Source organism: Scylla paramamosain, unplaced genomic scaffold (genome assembly GCF_035594125.1).
Source record: "Scylla paramamosain isolate STU-SP2022 unplaced genomic scaffold, ASM3559412v1 Contig7, whole genome shotgun sequence".
Lineage (NCBI taxonomy): Eukaryota > Metazoa > Arthropoda > Malacostraca > Decapoda > Portunidae > Scylla > Scylla paramamosain.
Window position 1 is genome coordinate 485,001 of NW_026973672.1, and position 19,033 is coordinate 504,033.

At 44.2% G+C, this 19,033-nt stretch overlaps 1 protein-coding gene across 1 annotated transcript in view; it reads left to right on the forward strand.

The window, feature by feature from the left end:
- The window catches only part of LOC135096794 (uncharacterized), a 63,235-nt gene that overhangs the window by 5,756 nt on the left and 38,446 nt on the right, over positions 1–19,033 (forward strand). The window contains exons 4-5 of the mRNA XM_063998550.1: positions 3,663–3,726; positions 18,087–18,150. Coding sequence (XP_063854620.1) covers positions 3,663–3,726; positions 18,087–18,150 — 128 coding nt within the window. The remainder of the gene's footprint in view (positions 1–3,662; positions 3,727–18,086; positions 18,151–19,033) is intronic.

The following is a 19,033-nucleotide window of genomic DNA, read 5'->3' on the forward strand; positions in this document are numbered from 1 at the left end:
AGAAGCACTGAGCCTTGGAGCCCATCCCGCCAGATGTGGTGAAGACCAGAGGTGTGAAGCTGCCCTGGTCAACGTGTTGGATTCTCTCCCCATACGCTCGGATCTTCTCCTGCTCATTCTTGCGGTGGGCGGCCTCCAGGGAGAGTTCGTGGTGACAGGCGGCCATCGGGTCAAAGATCCGTATGTCCATGAATGCTTTCTGTCCCCTTGTCCAGAACCCTCGTGCACTGACGTCGACTCGAGCCTCGTTGGTGGTGTTGGCTGTTCTGTAGCGCAGGTGCTCGCCGTCTAGCGGCAGGAGGGTCGGTAGTACTACTACTACTACTACTACTACTACTGCTACTACTACTACTACTACTACAACTACTATTATTTCTATCACAGTTACTACTATTTCTGCTGCTGCTACTGATGCTGCTGCTCCTCCTCCTCCTCCTCCTAGTACTACTACTACTACTACTACTACTACTAATAATAATAATAATAATAATGATAATAATAATAATAGATTTACTACTATTAGGAGGATGCGCGGGTGGAGAAGGATGGAGAGAGAGAGAGAGAGAGAGAGAGAGAGAGAGAGAGAGAGAGAGAGAGAGAGAGAGAGAGAGAGAGAGAGAGAGAGAGAGAGAGAGCAGGCAAATGTGTGTGTGTGTGTGTGTGTGTGTGTGTGTGTGTGTGTGTTATAAGAACACAAGTGGCATTAAAAAGCAGGTAATTTACCGACAAGCATTGCACGACAACATTACTGCGGTGATTAAAAGTACTCCTGTAAAATGCTACGTGGCATCATACAAGCCAGGCAGGAGGGCAGCGAGGCCCAGCGACCTTGAAAACAGCTGAGTGACTGACAAAAGAGAGAGAGAGAGAGAGAGAGAGAGAGAGAGAGAGAGAGAGAGAGAGCAGTGCACTGTAATATTTTTTGTTTGTTATTTCCGTAAATAAATTACGGTGTCCATGAATAATATTTTTATCTGTAATCCTACACACACACATACACACACACACTAATAACAATATAAATAATAAAAAAAAATATGAATCACGGAATGACGGTGAAGCGGACAGGGAGGCTTGCAAGGAAGTAGTAGTTGTAGTAGTAGTAGTAGTAGTAGTAGTAGAAGCAGTAGTAAGAGTATTCGTAATAATAATCATTCTAGTAGTAGTAATAGTAGTAGTATTCATATTTGTACTAAAAGTAGTCGTAATAATACTAGTCATAGTAATACTAATAGAAGTAATAGTAGTAACAGTAATCCTAATAATATTAGTAGTAGTAGTAGTAGTAGTGGTAGTAGTAGAAATAGTAGTAGTAGTAGTAGTTGTAGTAGTAGTAGTAGTAGTAGTAGTAGTAGTAGTAGTAGTAGTAGTAGTAGTAGTAGTAGAGCTAATATTAGCATTAGTAGCAGTAGTAGAAGTAGAACGTGTAGTAGTAGTACGTAAGTAGTAGTAAGATAAGTAAGCGTAGTAGCAGTATTAATTGTAGTAGTAGTAGTAGGTAGTAGTAGTAGTAGTAGTAGTAGTAGTAGTAGTAGTAGTAGTAGTAGTAGCGGTAGTAGTGGCAGCAGCAGCAGTAGTAGTAGCAGCATTTATGTAGAACGAGTGTGAGGTGCGGTTCACACCAACTAGTCACTGTCACCGCCGTCCATGACATCAAGAGGGGGGGTGAGGGAGCGAGGAGAGTACCTCGTGTGTGGGCGGCGGAAAGGAGAAAGGAGCGTGAGGCGGTGGGGGCCGGAAGGAGTGGATGGTGGGTGGGGGGCGGGAAGGGGCGGCAGGCAGGCGGGGAGCGGGAAGGAGTGGGTTGCTTGTAGGGGCCTGGCAGGAGTGGGTGGCGCATGGGTGTTTGGAAGGAGTGGGTTGAGGGTAGGCGGGAAAGGAGTGGGAGAAGATAAGGACAGGAAGGCGTGCTGGCAGGTAGTGGCCGTGAAGGGGCTGATGGCTATTGGTCGGCCAGAAGCTGCTGCTGGCGGAAGTGGGAAGGAGTGGCTGGCGGGTGGTGGAGAGAGAGGTTGGGGGGAAGGAGGCGTCTCGGACTGACACAACAAGATGGCGTCTGTCTGAGAAGGTGTCAAGCTTAGTTTCCCGAGCCAGCGGCATGATGGGACTAACAAAACACCAGCAGGATTTCTTTCATGCACATGTACACAACACACGTGTGGCTGTACACCTGGCGGCTACTCAACACACCTGGTACACTACTGGTAGCACACTTCAGGGAGGGCTTGGCCAATCCTGGTTATCTTGACCACCACTAAGTCTTTGAGGAGGAACACAATGCGATACACACGCGCACCACACAAGATACGCCGCCACACTGGCTGCAGACTGAGCGGCGTCCCTTTGGCTCAGTGTTTCCAGGCCGTTCGGTACACAAAGGTCTACTTAATATACAGGGACTTGTTCAACCAACGAACACACTCATATCCACAAAAACACCATATATCCATAAAAAAAAATAAATAAATAAATAAATTAAAAAATAAAATATATAAAATAAAATAAATAAATAAATAAATAAAATTAATTAATAATTAAATTATACTAAATTACTAAAACTACTATTGCTTCTACTCTTACTACTACTACTACTACTACTACTACTACTACTACTACTACTGCTACTACTACTACTACTGTGTGTGTGTGATATTGATAACAATTATAGTAAGAATATTACGACAAAAACTACTACTACTACTATTTTTACTATTATTACTACTACTACTATTACTAACATAAATACTACTACTGCAGCTTTTTTGCATTAATTCTTAAGTCAATACTATTAATATTCACATAGTTTTATTAGCAACAGTAGTAGTAGTAGTCATAGAGGTAGTAGTAGTAATAGCAGTTATAAAAGTAGTAGTAGTAGTAGTAGTAGTAGTAGTAGTAGTAGTAGTAGTAGTAGTAATAGTAGTAGTAGCAGTAGTAGTAGTACTAGCAGTAGTAGTAGTAGTAGTAGTAGTAGTAGTAGAGAGAAATCGCGAATACTACCTTTACCACTACTAGTATTACTACTACTTCTACTTCTATTTCTTTCCACTCACAAAGGCTTCTATTCTCCTTACTTCTACTACTACCAATACTACTACTACTACCACTACTAGTACTACCACCACTAATATCACCACTACTACTACTACTACTACTACTAGTACTACTACTACTACTGCTACTACTGTTACTACTACTACTACACACGCCTGCTTATGAAGGTCGTGAACAGTTCCATGCGAGCAATGGCGCGTCACCTTGGTGGATCCCTGTCAAAGTGTCTTCTGAATTGTCTTTGCACTTCTTTGACATTTTCGTGCCTCCAGTAATAATTTATGACATGTTCTTTCTTCAAAGCTTAGTCTTACTTCTGCAATTATTATTTTAACCAACTACTTCTGAAAAAAAAATAAAAACAAAAAACATTCAATTAATTACAGCAAGTCAAACAGAGAGTACATTTTTGGATGACTCTCTCTCTCTCTCTCTCTCTCTCTCTCTCTCTCTCTCTCTCTCTCTCTCTCTCTCTCTCTCTCTCTCTCTCTCTCTCTGTCTCTCTGTTTATACAGATAGATACAGATAGATAGATGTACACAGATACAGACTTGTGCTTGTGGAGTATAAATGTAAGAGCATGAAGCACAGTGTGTTTCTCCCCACAGGCACCTCCCGCCTCGCGCCTTCCTCCCTCCCATCTCCCAGAGTCTACACACCTGCACTCTTGAGGTGAGTACACTTACTCTTTTCTTTCCTGGTAATTGTTCTCACTGTGTTTTCTATTGCACACACTCAGAAAGTAGAAAATGAGGCACTAACGAGGCAAGATTATATAACTCAAAGACTAAACACAATAATAATAATAAAAATGATAATAATAATAAAATAATAACAATAATAATAATAATAATAATAATAAATAGTTTATTAATAAGGCAGTTTACAAACTGAAAATGTACAGAGGGGATGGGAAAATACTTAACATTATTCCTTAAGCTAAGCCTAATACAGAAGCGAAATACTGTTGATTAATGGCTCGCACCATGGTGGGAATCGCGCTGAGTCTGTCCCGGTCCGTGCGCGGCGCTTTTAGGGGCGTTATCTTGTTGTGGTGTCTGATGGCACGGACCAGGCGAGGTGCATCAGGCAGCAGCATGTGTCTGAGGCGTGGATGATGCAGAAGTCCTCTTCAAAACTTCTCCAGAGCCTCTCGGTGCCTGGTGGATAGTCTGGACGTCTGAACAGACTCATGGTGCTCAGGGGGTCATCACAGGTGGTGTAGGCAGGGACAAAGATGACCCTGCACGCCCTCTTCTGCACTCTTTTCAGATGGAGCTGTTGAGTATGTGTGAGAGAGAAGGACCACGCTGGGGAGGCATACATGAGTTTGGGGAGGATGAAGGTGAGGCACACTCCCCTTAACTCGTCTGTCAGTGTCCCCAGCGACCTGAGTCTGCGCATCATGTACAGCTTGTAGGTAGCGGATCTTACGGTGCTGGCGACATGCTGCTTCCAGGTCAGCTGCTCGTCCACCGTGACTCCGAGAAGCACATTCAGAGGCACATCGGACCACCTAGAGGGGGTGAGGGTCCACTGTGAGCTGGGGAGGGAACACTAGTACAGAGGAGGTACAAAAATGCATCACCACAGTTTCGCTGTGGTAGATGGACATCCTCCTCTCCTCCGTCCATGTCTGCAGTCGCTCCAAAATGACTTGCAGTGGCGAGTATTCCGTGTTCCTGTTGGAGACTGGGACGCCCACGTCGTACACATACTTCCAGCCATGGGGGTGTCAGTGAGGGTGTCGTTAATGAGGAGGAGGAAGCATAGTGGGCTCATCTTGGTCCCCTGGGGGACCCCACATGTCAGCTGTTGGATATTAGAGACAGAGCCCTGATAGCGAACGGCCTGACGCCTCCCTGAGAGGGTGTTGGCTAGCCACGCTACCAGGTTGGGAGGGAGACCCAGACTTATTGCCTTGCTGAAGACAACAAAGTTGATCAACAAGATCAAAGGCTTTTTTGAAGTCCACAAAAGCAGCAGCTAGAGAGGTGTTTCGCTTGTCCAGGTGGCTGTGGATGAAATCAAGGAAGCTGGTCAGGTAATGGGAGGTGGAGGTGGCTTTAATATTTCCAAACTGTCTGAGATCCACGGTATAACAAGTTTTGGTGTAGACCCAGTCATACACAAAATCTTCACAAATAAAGCTAGGGATGGGGGTGGTGATAGAGACTAGCCTGAGGTCACCGAGGGACTGTGGACTGGAAGCTTTGCGGATGGGAGAGACGTAAGATGTCTTCCAGTCCGCAGGGCAAGAGTGTTGGGAAAGAGAGGCGTTTATTATCGGGCATAGCGGTGTTGCTGGCTCTTCCCATATGGGAAGGTGAGTGGGTGTGGTGGATCTTGGTATCTTTAAGTATCCTTGGTATCTTGGTATCTTGGTATCTTTAAGTATCCTCATAAAAACATCTATCGCCTGGAAAGTAGTGGGAGGGGAGGGGACGGGAAGATGGGCAGGAAGTGGAGTGGTGTGGAGGGGAGGACAGGTCTGACAGATAGTGGCAAAGTGGTCGTTCATCTCCTAAGGTGCGAAATTAGAAGGAATGTGTGAGGTGCAAGGAAGAAATGAAGTGTGCTTTTGTAGGCCACACAAAGCTTTGCTGCTAGCGAACCACTGTCTGTTGTTGGCCAGCTTGAGGTGGTGTATCATGTCTGGGTAATAGCTTGACTTTGGCAGCCTTAATCTCCCTGATCTCTCTGTCTCTTAGTTTCCTGTATAGGTCCGGGCAGGAGTGGAACGACCATGTCCACTGATACATGAGTCTTTTAATGCGGGGCGTCATCCAGGGGGCATCAGATGTGTGCACTGTGACGCTCTCGGCTGGGAAGTAGCGGTGGAAGGCTCCTGTGGTGGAGGCGACGTAATTGTGCCATTTTGAGTGGACGTCCTCCACATCCAGCACCTCGGTCCACGGGTGTTGTGTCACCCCCTGCCCAAACTCCCTCTTGGCTGAGTCAGGCATGGGGCGGTGGGTCCTGGTGACAGCTGGCCGGGGGGTGGAGGTGGTGGGTGTGGGTGTCCACAGTATGGGGAGGTGGGTGCTCTGTCCCATGGGAGGCAGCGGCTTGGGGGCGAGTACTGCTGGCCTAGGTCTGTCAGTATAAGGTCGAGGGTGGCTTGCTGGGTGGTAGGGAAACCCACGACCTGGGTGAGGTGTAGCTGGTGTAAGATATCGCTGATATACAATCGCTGATATACGTTAAAGTCCCCACAGATGACCAGCTTGGCAACAGGATACCTCACACTTAGGGCATCAGCAGTGTCACTGATGTGAGTGGTGAGTAACTGTGCTGAGGTGGCTCGTGGGGGGTGGTACACGACGCAAACGATGATGGAGGCCGTGTGCCTGGGGTGGAAAGGGGGCGTAACTCTCACCCACAGGGCCTCTACTCCGGCAGAAATGTTGACAGGCAGGTGTGAGGGGCTGAGGGTAGATTGGCAGAAAACGGCCACTACGCCCTTCCCCCCTCTTCATGCGTCCTGTCCTGAGATGATGGCAGAGCTGGTAGTCCTGCATCGTGCACACCTCAGGAACGACCTCCCACGCCTCTGTAACCGCCACAATGTCCGAACAGGTAGAGCTCACCGTCACAATCAACTCGTCCATCTTGTTGGCCAGAGACGTCGCATTAAATAAGAGGCGGGAGGGAAGACTATACTACACGCACGGCACTTCTGATTGTTTGTATTCCCTCTTCTCCACCCAGCGGTCTTCTCTGGCACTGGAGGTCACTGCCTTGATGGGACGCACCACACTTTTACCTCCTCTCTATCCGCGCTTCCGAAATAGTTTCAAAGTCTTAAGGCACTGTGTAGATGGCGCTGCAAACATCAACAAACAGACCTGGGTAGTGGTCCAAGTTTTGCCAAGATTCTGCTGCCATACAGGCTTAGATCAGGCAATATATTGCCTAAGGAGCTGCACGAGGGTCGAGTGCAGCCAAGAGTCAGTTACTTGTAGCCCACTGAAGAAAGCTAGCCGGTAGTTAGAAGCTAGAATATAATGTGGCCGATCAACACCGGCCCCACCCCCTCTGCACCGCTGTGAAAACCGTTCCCATGGTAACGGCGACGCCAAACCAATGAAGAAAACAAAGTGCAAAGACTTAATGGGATACTTGTTTGTTTGTCCTAGATGGATAGTTATGACAATGTAAACACATTGAAGGCATTGTCTGCTACGGAGATCAATAAACTGACAGCGGCGCAGCTAAAATGTGCACTGAGAACATCTGTTGCACATCAGCCTCATGAAGAGCAGCCACCGAGCTCTGAATTACTCGAAGAAATAAGAAATATTCGAGAAGATTTGGCAGCTATGAAGGAGATGAAGAAAGAAATAGAATCACTGAATACAAGACTCGATGAAGCCTACATGATTATCCACCAGCAAAACCGGTTCCTAGAATCCCTTGGCGCCAAAAAAAGGGTGCGGAACTTGGTTATAACTGGGGTCTCGGAGGATGACGATGACCTGGGAACGACAGATGGAGAGAGGATCAAGACAGTGCTGGAAGCCGCGGGTTACGCCGGACCGATACCCACCGATGTATGGTCAACAATACGACTTGGACAGTCTGACGCACGGAGGAGACGCCCTATTCACGTGACGCTGGAAAGTCAAGATCAACGGAGCGACATCTTGCGAGTGGCGAAGAACTTGAAGGAAACAGGAAGAGACTTTGAACTGATTTGCGTCAAGAAGGACGTTCATCCGGCGGCGAGGAGAGAAGTGACAAGACTGAGCACCCGAGAAAATGAGAAGCAGAAACCAGACAACCAGGGAGTGGAAATTACGTATGACTGGCGGCGGCGAGTATTGCTGCGTGATGGTGTTGTGACTGATAGGTATTTCCCAAATTTTGGCATGGAAAGAATTGAAATGGGCAATTGAAAATATGCGCTTGTAATATCTTTGGTGTGAAAAATAAGCTCTAAAGCCCTGAAGTGATAAATGTTGCTTTAGAATTTGACATGATATGGATCACTGAAGTTAAGTAACGTTAATTAGTAGCGTGCCAGGTTTTGATTTATATATGAATAAAAGTAAACAAAATTGTTGGAGAGGAGGAATTATGATGTTGGTGAAGTGTGCGTTGGTACCATATATCACATGTGCCAACATTGCAGCAGAAGGACAAACATGGGTCGAGCTGTCCTGCTGCCCTGGGATGAGGCTTGGCGCCATGTATATCCCACCGGTTGACTCGCCCTACCACGACCTGGCGCTGCTGTGGGAGGGGCAGATGATCGACTGTGACGGTGCCATAGTGGTCGCTGACTTGAACGCACGTGTGGGTTGCCTACCAAGTAGAAATATAAACGGGAAGAGATGTGAATATGTGTGAAAGATCTTATAAGTAATTCCATGGGCCGGGCAATACCCAACATGTGTGAAGAGAAAGAAATGGTAGTTGTTAACCATTTGAAATATGATGGAAAGCAGCGACGAGGAAATTTATCTTTTAGGCGTAATGATCACTGGACATCGGAAATCGACCTGTGTTTATCGACCTGTGTTTAGTTAAGTATAGAAGTTTGAATGTCCTGAAAGACTTATGTACACGCCAACTTATGTGGTGCTCAGATCATGCGCCACTCACTCTAACAATTAACACTGACGTTTTTGAATGAGTAACGCCATCACGGCTACTTGAGCGCGCCAGTAACTTGGGTTGGACGCTCACACACAGTCCCCGCACCACAATATCGCGACAGGCCTGCACCATGACAAAGTGGATATAGAAGCGTTCGTGACGAAAATGGCGCTGTGTGAGCCGCCAACCCTGGGCCTGGTGAATGAGGAAAGTGTGCAGGATGTGGTTAAGTAAAGCTGCAGGGAAGTTAATGGAATAGCAAAGGAGTGTAAAAAGACGAATGTCGCGCGTGAGGGAAGTGTAGACCTAAGAAGAAAAAGACTCATGGAGGAAAATGACTGTGGGAAAATTTGGAAAGCAATTAACTGGAAAGGTGAAATTAGTAGTAATGAAGGCAGTACCCAGCCTACTGAGAGTCAATTTAAAATTCATTTTGAGGAATTATTGAATCCAGTGACAAAGGAAGTTGGAGAGGTAAACTTTGAGCAGACACCAAGTATTCCCATTGTGGATGATCCTTTTACGTTTATAGAGGTGGAAACAGCTGTGAGAGGGATGAATAAAATGAAAAGTTTTGTTGGAATAAGTCCTGCCCTATTAATGAACTTACCTATGAACTGGTTGATGTTTTTTCTTACAATGTTCAATGTAATTTTTGATAGTTTGTGTTTCCCACTAGCCTGGTGCTATAGTAAGTTAACTGTATTATTTAACTGTGGTGATCGCATGCTTTGTCATAACTACAGAGGTGTTAGTATAAAGGACATTCTAGCTAAACTCTATGACACACTTATTAGGAATAGATTGAAAATGTGGATGGATGTGAACAATTGTCAAGCAGGAGCAATGGAGGGAAGAGGATGCCTAGAGCAGATATTTACACTGAGATTATTGTGTGCTAATGTAAAATACAAGAAATTGAAGTTATACGTATTATTTATAGACTATCGTAAAGCATAAGATAAAGTACCGAAGTCGAAGCTGATAGAATGCTTAAAATCAATAGGATGTGGAAGATGGACGTTAAAAGCAATTTTTGTTATGTATCGCTGCACACGTAACGTGCTTAATAGTGCCATGGTGGAGTCGTCAGTGAAAGTAAGGGAAGGCTCACCTTCCAGCTGTCCAATATTTGTGATTTACATTAACCAGATGAATCGTATGCTGAAGGAACAAATAGCAACTAACAGCTTCTTGGGCGCACTGCACAGAACATCTCGGTATACGAGTATGTGTATCAGGAAACTCAGAGTAGTCATCGATTATTGCAATGATTATGGAATTGTTCTTAAAAAGGACAAAATTATTTTTTTTGTTTGAAATAGCACTCATTGTGATAAAGTTCCATTAAAGATAGAGGGACACGTTATTAAGTACTGTGACAGATACAAGTTTTTAAGGGCCTGGTTTACCGACAGCGGTTGTATGAAGGACGTGGTGTCACTACACGAGGCAAAGTGTCAGTCAGTCGTCAACAAATTTTCTATAATTCGTGCCTCGAACCTTATTATGCATCCTTGTTATAAACGACTTGTGTCTGACGCGGCTGTGTTGGCTGAATAGAGATAGAGCTGCGAGTCGTCGCTGACAGACAGCAGTGTGTCACTCACCAGTCAGTACAATAAACTTATGAAATGTCGCCTGACAGAATAATTAATTTAATTACCAATAAGCCACAAGATGCAACAAAGTATCACACATATAAAACAATATTGAATTCTAGTCTTGGTGTCCATAATATTTATTCAGATGACACAATGTCCCTGATTTTACCTGTTTGGCGTTTACTAGAATTCGACTGATGTCTCATGACTTTAAGATCGAGACCGGCCGTTAGAGTCGCATCTCGCGGGACTTGCGCGTGTGTGCATGTGACGGGCAGGCAACACAGACTGACCAACATGTACTGCTGGAGTGCGTACTGACGAGACAGGTCAGCCAAAAATATATGATAAGCAAACAAAATTTAGACGAGTTATTTAAAGGAACAGAAGACATAAATGTTTTGTGTAGGTACGTGTATGAAGTGTTGAATAGTTATAGGACCTAAAAAGAAAACAATACTTAATTAGAACTACCTATTGCATTATTATTGGTCAAATTGTGTTAGACGTTATGCTGAGTTATGTATCTATGTTAGTTATAGCATTACTGCTAGTAAGTGTTTGCTAATGCTGGTTACTTTGCATCGCCTAATCTTAAACAATACTTAAGTGAAAGTGTTGTTATTTATGTTTGTAAATGTATGATTCTTTATTTGGACCACTGGCAAATTTTGTACCTTTCACTTTACTGTATGAATAATTTCTTTGGTCTGTAAAAGTAACTAACTATCACGTTGGGCGGCGGGTGACCGGACCCTCGCATACGACGCAGGAGGTAGTTGTGTTCGTACGTTTGCACGGCAGCACACATTATCCTTTATGTGTCGACACGCACTCGCTAAATGTGTTCACAAGTACAACAATCTCACCAGGGCGAGCCTAAAACTAAAAACTAAGAGTTGAAAACTGAAAAAACCGAGGTCACTATCAATAGGGGGCGGGGAAGGCAGGAAGGCCAACATGCTGGCCGAGGCTGCTCTAGAGCGACTAAGGTCACATGTTCTTTCCTTTTCCATGTGTGTGTGTGTGTGTGTGTGTGTGTGTGTGTGTGTGTGTGTGTGTTATAACAAAACAAGTGGCATTAAAAAGCACATAATTTACCAACAAGCATTGCACGACAACATTACTGCGGTGATTAAAAGTACTCCTGTAAAATACTACATGGCATCATACAAGCCAGGCAGAAGGGGAGCGAGGCCCAGCGACCTTGAAAACAGCTGAGTGACTAAAAAGAGAGAGAGAGAGAGAGAGAGAGAGAGAGAGAGAGAGAGAGAGAGAGAGAGAGAGAGAGAGAGAGAGAGAGAGAGAGAGAGAGAGAGAGAGAGAGAGAATAGTGCACTGTACAATTTTTTGTTTGTTATTTCCGTGAATAAATTACGGGGTCCATAAATAGTATTTTTATCTGTAATCCTGCACACACACACACACACACACACACACACACACACACACACACACACACACACACACACACACACACACTCACTCACACACACTGATAATAATAAAAACGATAAAAATATGAATCAAGGAAAGATGGTAAAGCGGACACGCAGGGTTGCAAGGAAGTAGTAGTAGTAGTAGTAGTAGTAGTAGTAGTAGTATTAGCAGTAGTAGTAGTAGTAGTAGTAGTAGTAGTAGTAGTAGTAGTAGCAGTAGCAATAGTAGTAGTAGTAGTACTAGTAGTAATAGAAGCAGTAGGAACAGTAGTCGTAATAATAATTTTAGTAGTAGTAGTAATAGTAGTAGTATTCATAATAATACTAAAAGTAGTCGTAATAGTAATATTCGTAGTAATAGTAGTAGAAGTAGTACTAGTAACAGTAATCGTAATAATAATAGTAGTAATAGTAGTAGAGTAGTAGTAGTGGTAGTAGTAGTCGTAGTAGTAGTATTAGTAGTAGAAGTAGTAGTAGTAGTAGTAGAGGTAGTAGTAGTAGTAGTAGTAGTAGTAGTAGAATAATAGTATTAGTAGCAGTAGTAGAAGTAGAACGACTATTAGTACTAGTAGTTTTTTTTTATGTAGGAGTGATAATGGCCAAGGGCAACAAAAATCTAATAAAAAAAATGCCCACTGAAATGGCAGTCCCACAAAAGGGTCAAAGTAGTGGTCAAAAATTGATGAATAAGTGTCTTGAAACCTCCCTCTTGAAGGAATTCAAGTCTTAGGAAGGTGGAAATACAGAAGCAGGCAGGGAGTTCCAGAGTTTACCAGAGAAAGGGATGAATGATTGAGAATACTGGTTAACTCTTGCGTTAAAGAGGTGGACAGAATAGGGGTGAGAGAAACAAGAAAGTCTTTTGCAGCGAAGCCGCGGAAGGAAGGGAGGCATGCAGTTAGCAACATCAGAAGAGCAGTTAGCATGAAAATAGCGGTAGAAGACAGCTAGATATGCAAAATTGTGGTGGCGAAAGAGAGGCTGAAGACAGTCAGTTAGAGGAGAGGAGTTGATGAGACGAAAGCCTTTTGATTCCACCCTGTCTAGAAGAGCAGTATGAGTGGAACCTCCCCAGACATGTGAAGCATACTCCATACATGGACGGATAAGGCCCTTGTACAGAGTAAGCAGCTGGGGAGGTGAGAAAAACTGGCGGAGACGTCTCAGAACACCTAACTTCATAGAAGCTGTTTTAGCTAGAGATGAGATGTGAAGTTTCCAGTTCAGATTATAAGTAAAGGACAGACCAAGGATGTTCAGTGTATAAGAAGGGGACAGTTGAGTGTCATTGAAGAAGAGGGGATAGTTGTCTGGAAGGTTGTGTCGAGTTGATAGATGGAGGAATTGAGTTTTTGAGGCATTGAATAATACCAAGTTTGCCCTGCCCGAATCAGAAATTTTAGAAAGATCAGAAGTCAAGCATTCTGTGGCTTCCCTGCGTGATATGTTTACCTCCTGAAGGGTTGGACGTCTATGATAAGACGTGGAAAAGTGCAGGGTGGTATCATCAGCGTACGAGTGGATAGGACAAGAAGTTTGGTTTAGATCATTAATGAATAATAAGAAGGGAGGTGACAGGACAGAACCCTGAGGAACACCAATGTTAATAGATTTAGGAGAAGAACAGTGACAGTCTACCACAGCAGAAATAGAATGGTCAAAAAGGAAACTTGAAATGAAGTTACAGAGAGAAGGATAGAAGCCGTAGGAGGGTAGTTTGGAAATGAAAGCTTTGTGCCAGACTCTATTAAAAGCTTTTGATATGTCCAAGGCAACAGCAAAAGTTTCACCAAAATCTCTAAAAGAGGATGATCAAATCTCAGTAAGGAAAGCCAGATCACTAATAGAGCGGCCTTGACGGAACCCATACTGGCGATCAGATACAAGGTTGTGAAGTGATAGATGTTTAACAATCTTCCTGTTGAGGATAGATTCAAAAACTTTAGGTAGGCAGGAAATTAAACAAACAGGACGGTAGTTTGAGGGATTAGAACGGTCACCCTTTTTAGGAACAGGTTGAATGTAGGCAAACTTCCAGCAAGAAGGAAAGGTAGATGTTGACAGACAGAGCTGAAAGAGTTTGACTAGGCAAGGTGCAAGCAAGGAGGCACAGTTTCGGAGAACAATAGGAGGGACCCCATCAGGTCCATAAGCCTTCTGAGGGTTAAGGCCAGCGAGGGCATGGAAAACATCATTGCGAAGAATTTTAATAGGTGGCATGAAGTAGTCAGAGGGTGGAGGAGAGGGAGGAACAAGCCCAGAATCGTCCAAGGTAGTGTTTTTAGGGAAGGTTTGAGCGAAGAGTTCAGCTTTAGAAAATTATGTGATAGCAGTGGTGCCATCTGGTTGAAATAGAGGAGGGAAAGAAGAAGAAGCAAAGTTATTGGAAATATTTTTTGGCTAGATAACAGAAATCATGAGGGGAGTTAGATCTTGAAGGGTTTTGACATTTTCTGTTAATGAGGGAGTTTTTGGCTAGTTGGAAAACAGACTTGGCATGGTTCCGGGCAGAAATATAAAGTGCATGAGATTCTGGTGATGGAAGACTTAAGTACATTTTGTGGGCCACCTCTCTATCATGTATAGCACGAGAACAAGCTGTGTTAAACCAAGGTTTAGAAGGTTTAGGACGAGAAAAAGAGTGAGGAATGTACGCCTCCATGCCAGATACTATCATCTTTGTTATGCGCTCAGCACACAAAGACGGGTCTCTGACACGGAAGCAGTAGTCATTCCAAGGAAAATCAGCAAAATTCCTCCTCAGGTCCCCCAAACTAGCAGAGGCAAAACGCCAGAGGCACCTTCGCTTAGGGGGATCCTGAGGAGGGATTGGAGCGATAGGACAAGATAAAGATATGAGATTGTGATCGGAAGAGCCCAATGGAGAAGAAAGGGTGACAGTATAAGCAGAAGGATTAGAGGTCAGGAAAAGGTCAAGAATGTTGAGTGTATCTCGAAGACGGTCAGGAATACGAGTAGGGTGTTGCACCAATTGCTCTAGGTCATGGAGGATAGCAAAGTTATAGGCTAGTTCACCAGGATGGTCTGTGAAGGGAGAGGAAAGCCAAAGCTGGTGGTGAACACTGAAGTCTCCAAGAATGGAGATCTTTGCAAAAGGGAAGAGGGTCAGAATGTGCTCCACTTTGGAATTTAAGTAATCAAAGAATTTCTTATAATCAGAGGAGTTAGGTGAGAGGTATACAGCATAGATAAATTTAGTGTGAGAGTGACTCTGTAGTCGTAGCCAGATGGTGGAAAACTCGGAAGATTCTAGAGCGTGGGCACGAGAGCAGGTTAAGTCTTTGCGCACATAAACGCAGCATCCAGCTTTGCATCGAAAATGAGGATAGAGAAAGTAGGAAAGAACAGAAAAGGGGCTAATGTCAGTTGCTTCAGACACCTGAGTTTCGTGAGGAAAAGAAGATGAGGTTTAGAAGACGAGAGGTGGTGTTCTACAGATTGAAAATTAGATCTTAGACCGCGAATGTTGCAGAAGTTAATGAAGAAAAAGTTGAGGGGCGTGTCAAGACACTTAGGGTCGTCGATAGAAAGGCAGTCCGACCTGGGGACATTTATGGTCCCCTCCCCAGATGGGGACTCCGAGGCTGGAGTAGGAGTTGCCATGATGATTTTAAAATTTTTGAGTGAAGGGTGTGTGTGTTATTAGGTGCTTGTAGTTTTGTGTGGAGGAAGAGAGTTGTCTTTAGAGGGCAGGCTGTGACTGCCCCCTTGTGTTGTGACACACAAAGGGAAACGTTCAGTGAGGTCACAGCTGGGTTTAATAATAAGTTCACAGCACCCCCTGAACAGTGCTTTAGACCCCACTGGGAGTAATTATCGTTTCGGCAGGTAGTAACAGTTAACAGAAGCATAGTAGAAGACAGAGAGGGTTGCAAGGAAGTAGTAGTAGTAGTAGTTGTAGTAGCAGTAGTAGTAGTAGTAGTAGTAGTAATAGTAGTAGTAGTAGTAGTAGTAGTAGTAGTAGTAGTAGTAGTAGTAGTAGTAGTAGTAGTAGTAATAGAAACATTAGTAACAGTATTCGTGAAAGTAATTATAGTAGTAGTAGTAATAGTAGTATTCATAATAGTACTAAAAGTAGTCATAATATTAATAGTCGTAGTAATACTAGTAGAAGTTGTAGTAGTAACAGTTATCATAATAATAGTAGTAGTAGTAGTAGTAGAGTAGTAGTAGTAGTAGTAGTAGTAGTAGTAGTAGTAGTAGTAGTGGTAGTAGTAGTAGTAGTAGAGCTAATATTATTATTAGTAGCAGTAGTAGAAGTGGAACAAGTATTAGTATTAGTAGTAATAGTAACAGAAGTAAGTATAGTAGCAGTAGTATTTGTAGTAGTAGTAGAAGTAGTATGTAGTAGTGGTAGTAGTAGTAGTAGTAGTAGTAGTAGTAGTAGTAATAGTAGCAGCAGCAGTAGTAGTAATAGTAGTAGTATCAGTAGTAATAATAGTAGTAACAGAATTGTAGTAGCACTAGCAATTGTAGTAGTAGCAATAGTAGTAGTACTAGTAGCAGTAGCAGTAGTAGCGGTAGAAGTAGCAGCAGTAGCAGCAGTAGTAGCAGCATTTATGTAGAGCGAGTGTGAGGTGCGGTTCACACCAGGTAGTCACTGTCACCGCCGTCCGTGACGTCATGAGTGGGGGGGAGGGAGCGAGGAGAGCACCTCGTGTGTGGGTGGTGGAAAGGGGAAAGGAGCGTGAGGCGGGTGGGGGCCGGAAGGAGTGGTTGGTGGGTGGGGGGCGGGAAGGGGCGGCTGGCAGGCGGGGAGTGGGAAGGAGTGGGTTGCTTGTAGGGGCCTGGCAGGAGTGGGTGGCGAATGGGTGTTTGGAAGGAGTGGATTAAAGGAAGGGGGGGAGGGAGTGGGAGGAGATAAGGACAGGAAGGCGTGCTGGCAGGTAGTGGCCTTGAAGGTGCTGCTGGCTTTTGGGCGGCCAGAAGCTGCTGCTGGAGGAAGTGGCACGGGAAGGAGTGGCTGGCGGGTGGTGGGGAGAGAGGTGGGGGTGTGGGGAGGAGGAATCACGGACTGACACAACAAGATGGCGTCTGTCTGAGAAGGTGGCAAGTGTAGTTTCCCGGGCCAGGGGCATGATGGGACTAACAAAACACCAGCAGGAAATCTTTCTGTACACAACATGCACATGTACACAACACACGTGTGGCTGTACACCTGGCGGCTACTCAACACACCTGGTACACTAATGGTAGCACACTTCAGGGAGGGCTTGGCCAATCCTGGTTATCTTGACCACCACTAAGTCTTTGAGGAGGAACACAATGCGATACACACGCGCACCAGACAAGATACGCCGCCACACTGGCTGCAGACTGAGCGACGTCCCTTTGGCTCAGTGTTTCCAGGCCGTTCGGTACTTGAGCGACACACAAAGGTCTACTTGATATACAGGGACTTGTTCAACCAACGAACACACTCATATCCACCAAAAAAAAAAAAAAGATAAATAAAAATAAATAAATAAATAAATAAATAAGTAAAAATAATCAAATAATTACTTTAGATTAAATTATTAAAATTACTATTGCTTCTACACTTACTACTGCTACTACTACTACTACTACTTCTACTGTGTGTGTGTGTGTGTGTGTGTGTGTGTGTGTGTGTGTGTGTGTGTGTGTGTGTGTGTGTGTGTCATATTACTGATAGCAATCATAGTAACAATAAAACAGCAAAAACTACTACTACTACTATTACTACTACTACAATTACTAATATAAATACTACTACTACTGCAGCTGTTTTTGCAACAATTCTTAGGCATTATTATTGATATTCACATAGTAATAGTAGTAGTAGTAGTAGTAGTAGTAGTAGTAGTAGTACTAGTGAGAAATCGTAAATACTACCTCTACCACTACCATTACTACTACTACTACTACTACTACTACTACTACTACTACATAGGCATGCTATTAAAGGTCGTGAACAGTTCCATCTGGTACAAACTTAGCTGTGTCACCTTGGTGGATCCCTGTCAAAGTGTCTTCTGAATTGTCTTTGCACTTCTTTGACATTTTCGTGCCTCCAGTAACACTTTATGACAGATGTTCTTCCTTCACAGCTTACTCTTACTTCTGACATTATTATTTTGCCCAACTGTTTCTGAAAAAAAAAAAAAAATCTGTGAATTATAGCTAGTCAAACAGTGAGTATATTTTTGGATTACTCTCTCTCTCTCTCTCTCTCTCTCTCTCTCTCTCTCTCTCTCTCTCTCTCTCTCTCTCTCTCTCTCTCTGTCTGTCTGTCTCTCTATTTATACAGAGAGATACAGATAGATAGATGTACACAGTTACATTTGTGCACTTGTGCTTGTGGAGTATAAATGTAAGAGCATGAAGCACAGTGTGTCTCTCCCCACAGGCACCTCCCGACTCACGCCTTGCTTCCTCCCGTCTCCCAGAGTCTACACACCTGCACTCTTGAGGTGAGTACGCTTACTCTTTTCTTTCCTGGTAATTGTTTTCACTGTGTTTTCTATTGCACACACTTAGAAAGTAGAAAATGAGGCACTAACGAGGCAAGACTATATACCACCAACACTAAACACAATAATAATAATAATAATAATAATAATAATAATAATAATAATAATAATAATAATAATAATAATAATAATAATAAATGGTTTATTAATAAGGCAGTTTACAAACTGAAAATGTACAGAGGGGATGGGAAAATACTTAACATTAATCCTGAAGCTAAGCCTAATCTAAAGGCGAAATACTGTTGATTGATGTTGATTGATGGCTCGCACCATGGTGGGAATCGTGCTGAGTCTGTCTCGGTCCGTGCGCGGCGCCTTTAAGGGCGCTATCTTGTTGTGGTGTCTGGTGGCTCGGACCAGGCGAGGTGCGTCAGGCAGCAGCATGTGTCTGAGGCGTGGATGATGCAGAAGTCCCCTTCAAAACTTCTCCAGAGCCTCTCGGTGCCTGGTGGATAGTCTGGACGTCTGAACAGACTCAGGGTGGTCAGGGCTTCATCACAGGTGGTGTAGGCAGGGACAAAGATGACCCTGCAGGCTCTCTTCTGCACTCTCTCCAGCTGGAGCTGTTGAGTGTGTGTGAGGGAGGAGGACCACGCTGGGGAGGCGTACATGAGTTTGGGGATGATGAAGGTGAGGCACACTCCCCTTAACTCGTCTGTCAGTGTCCCCAGCGACCTGAGTCTGCGCATCATGTACAGCTTGTAGGTAGCGGATCTTACGGTGCTGGCGACATGCTGCTTCCAGGTCAGCTGCTCGTCCACCGTGACTCCGAGAAGCACATCCAGAGGCACATCGGACCACCTGGAGGGGGTGAGGGCCCACT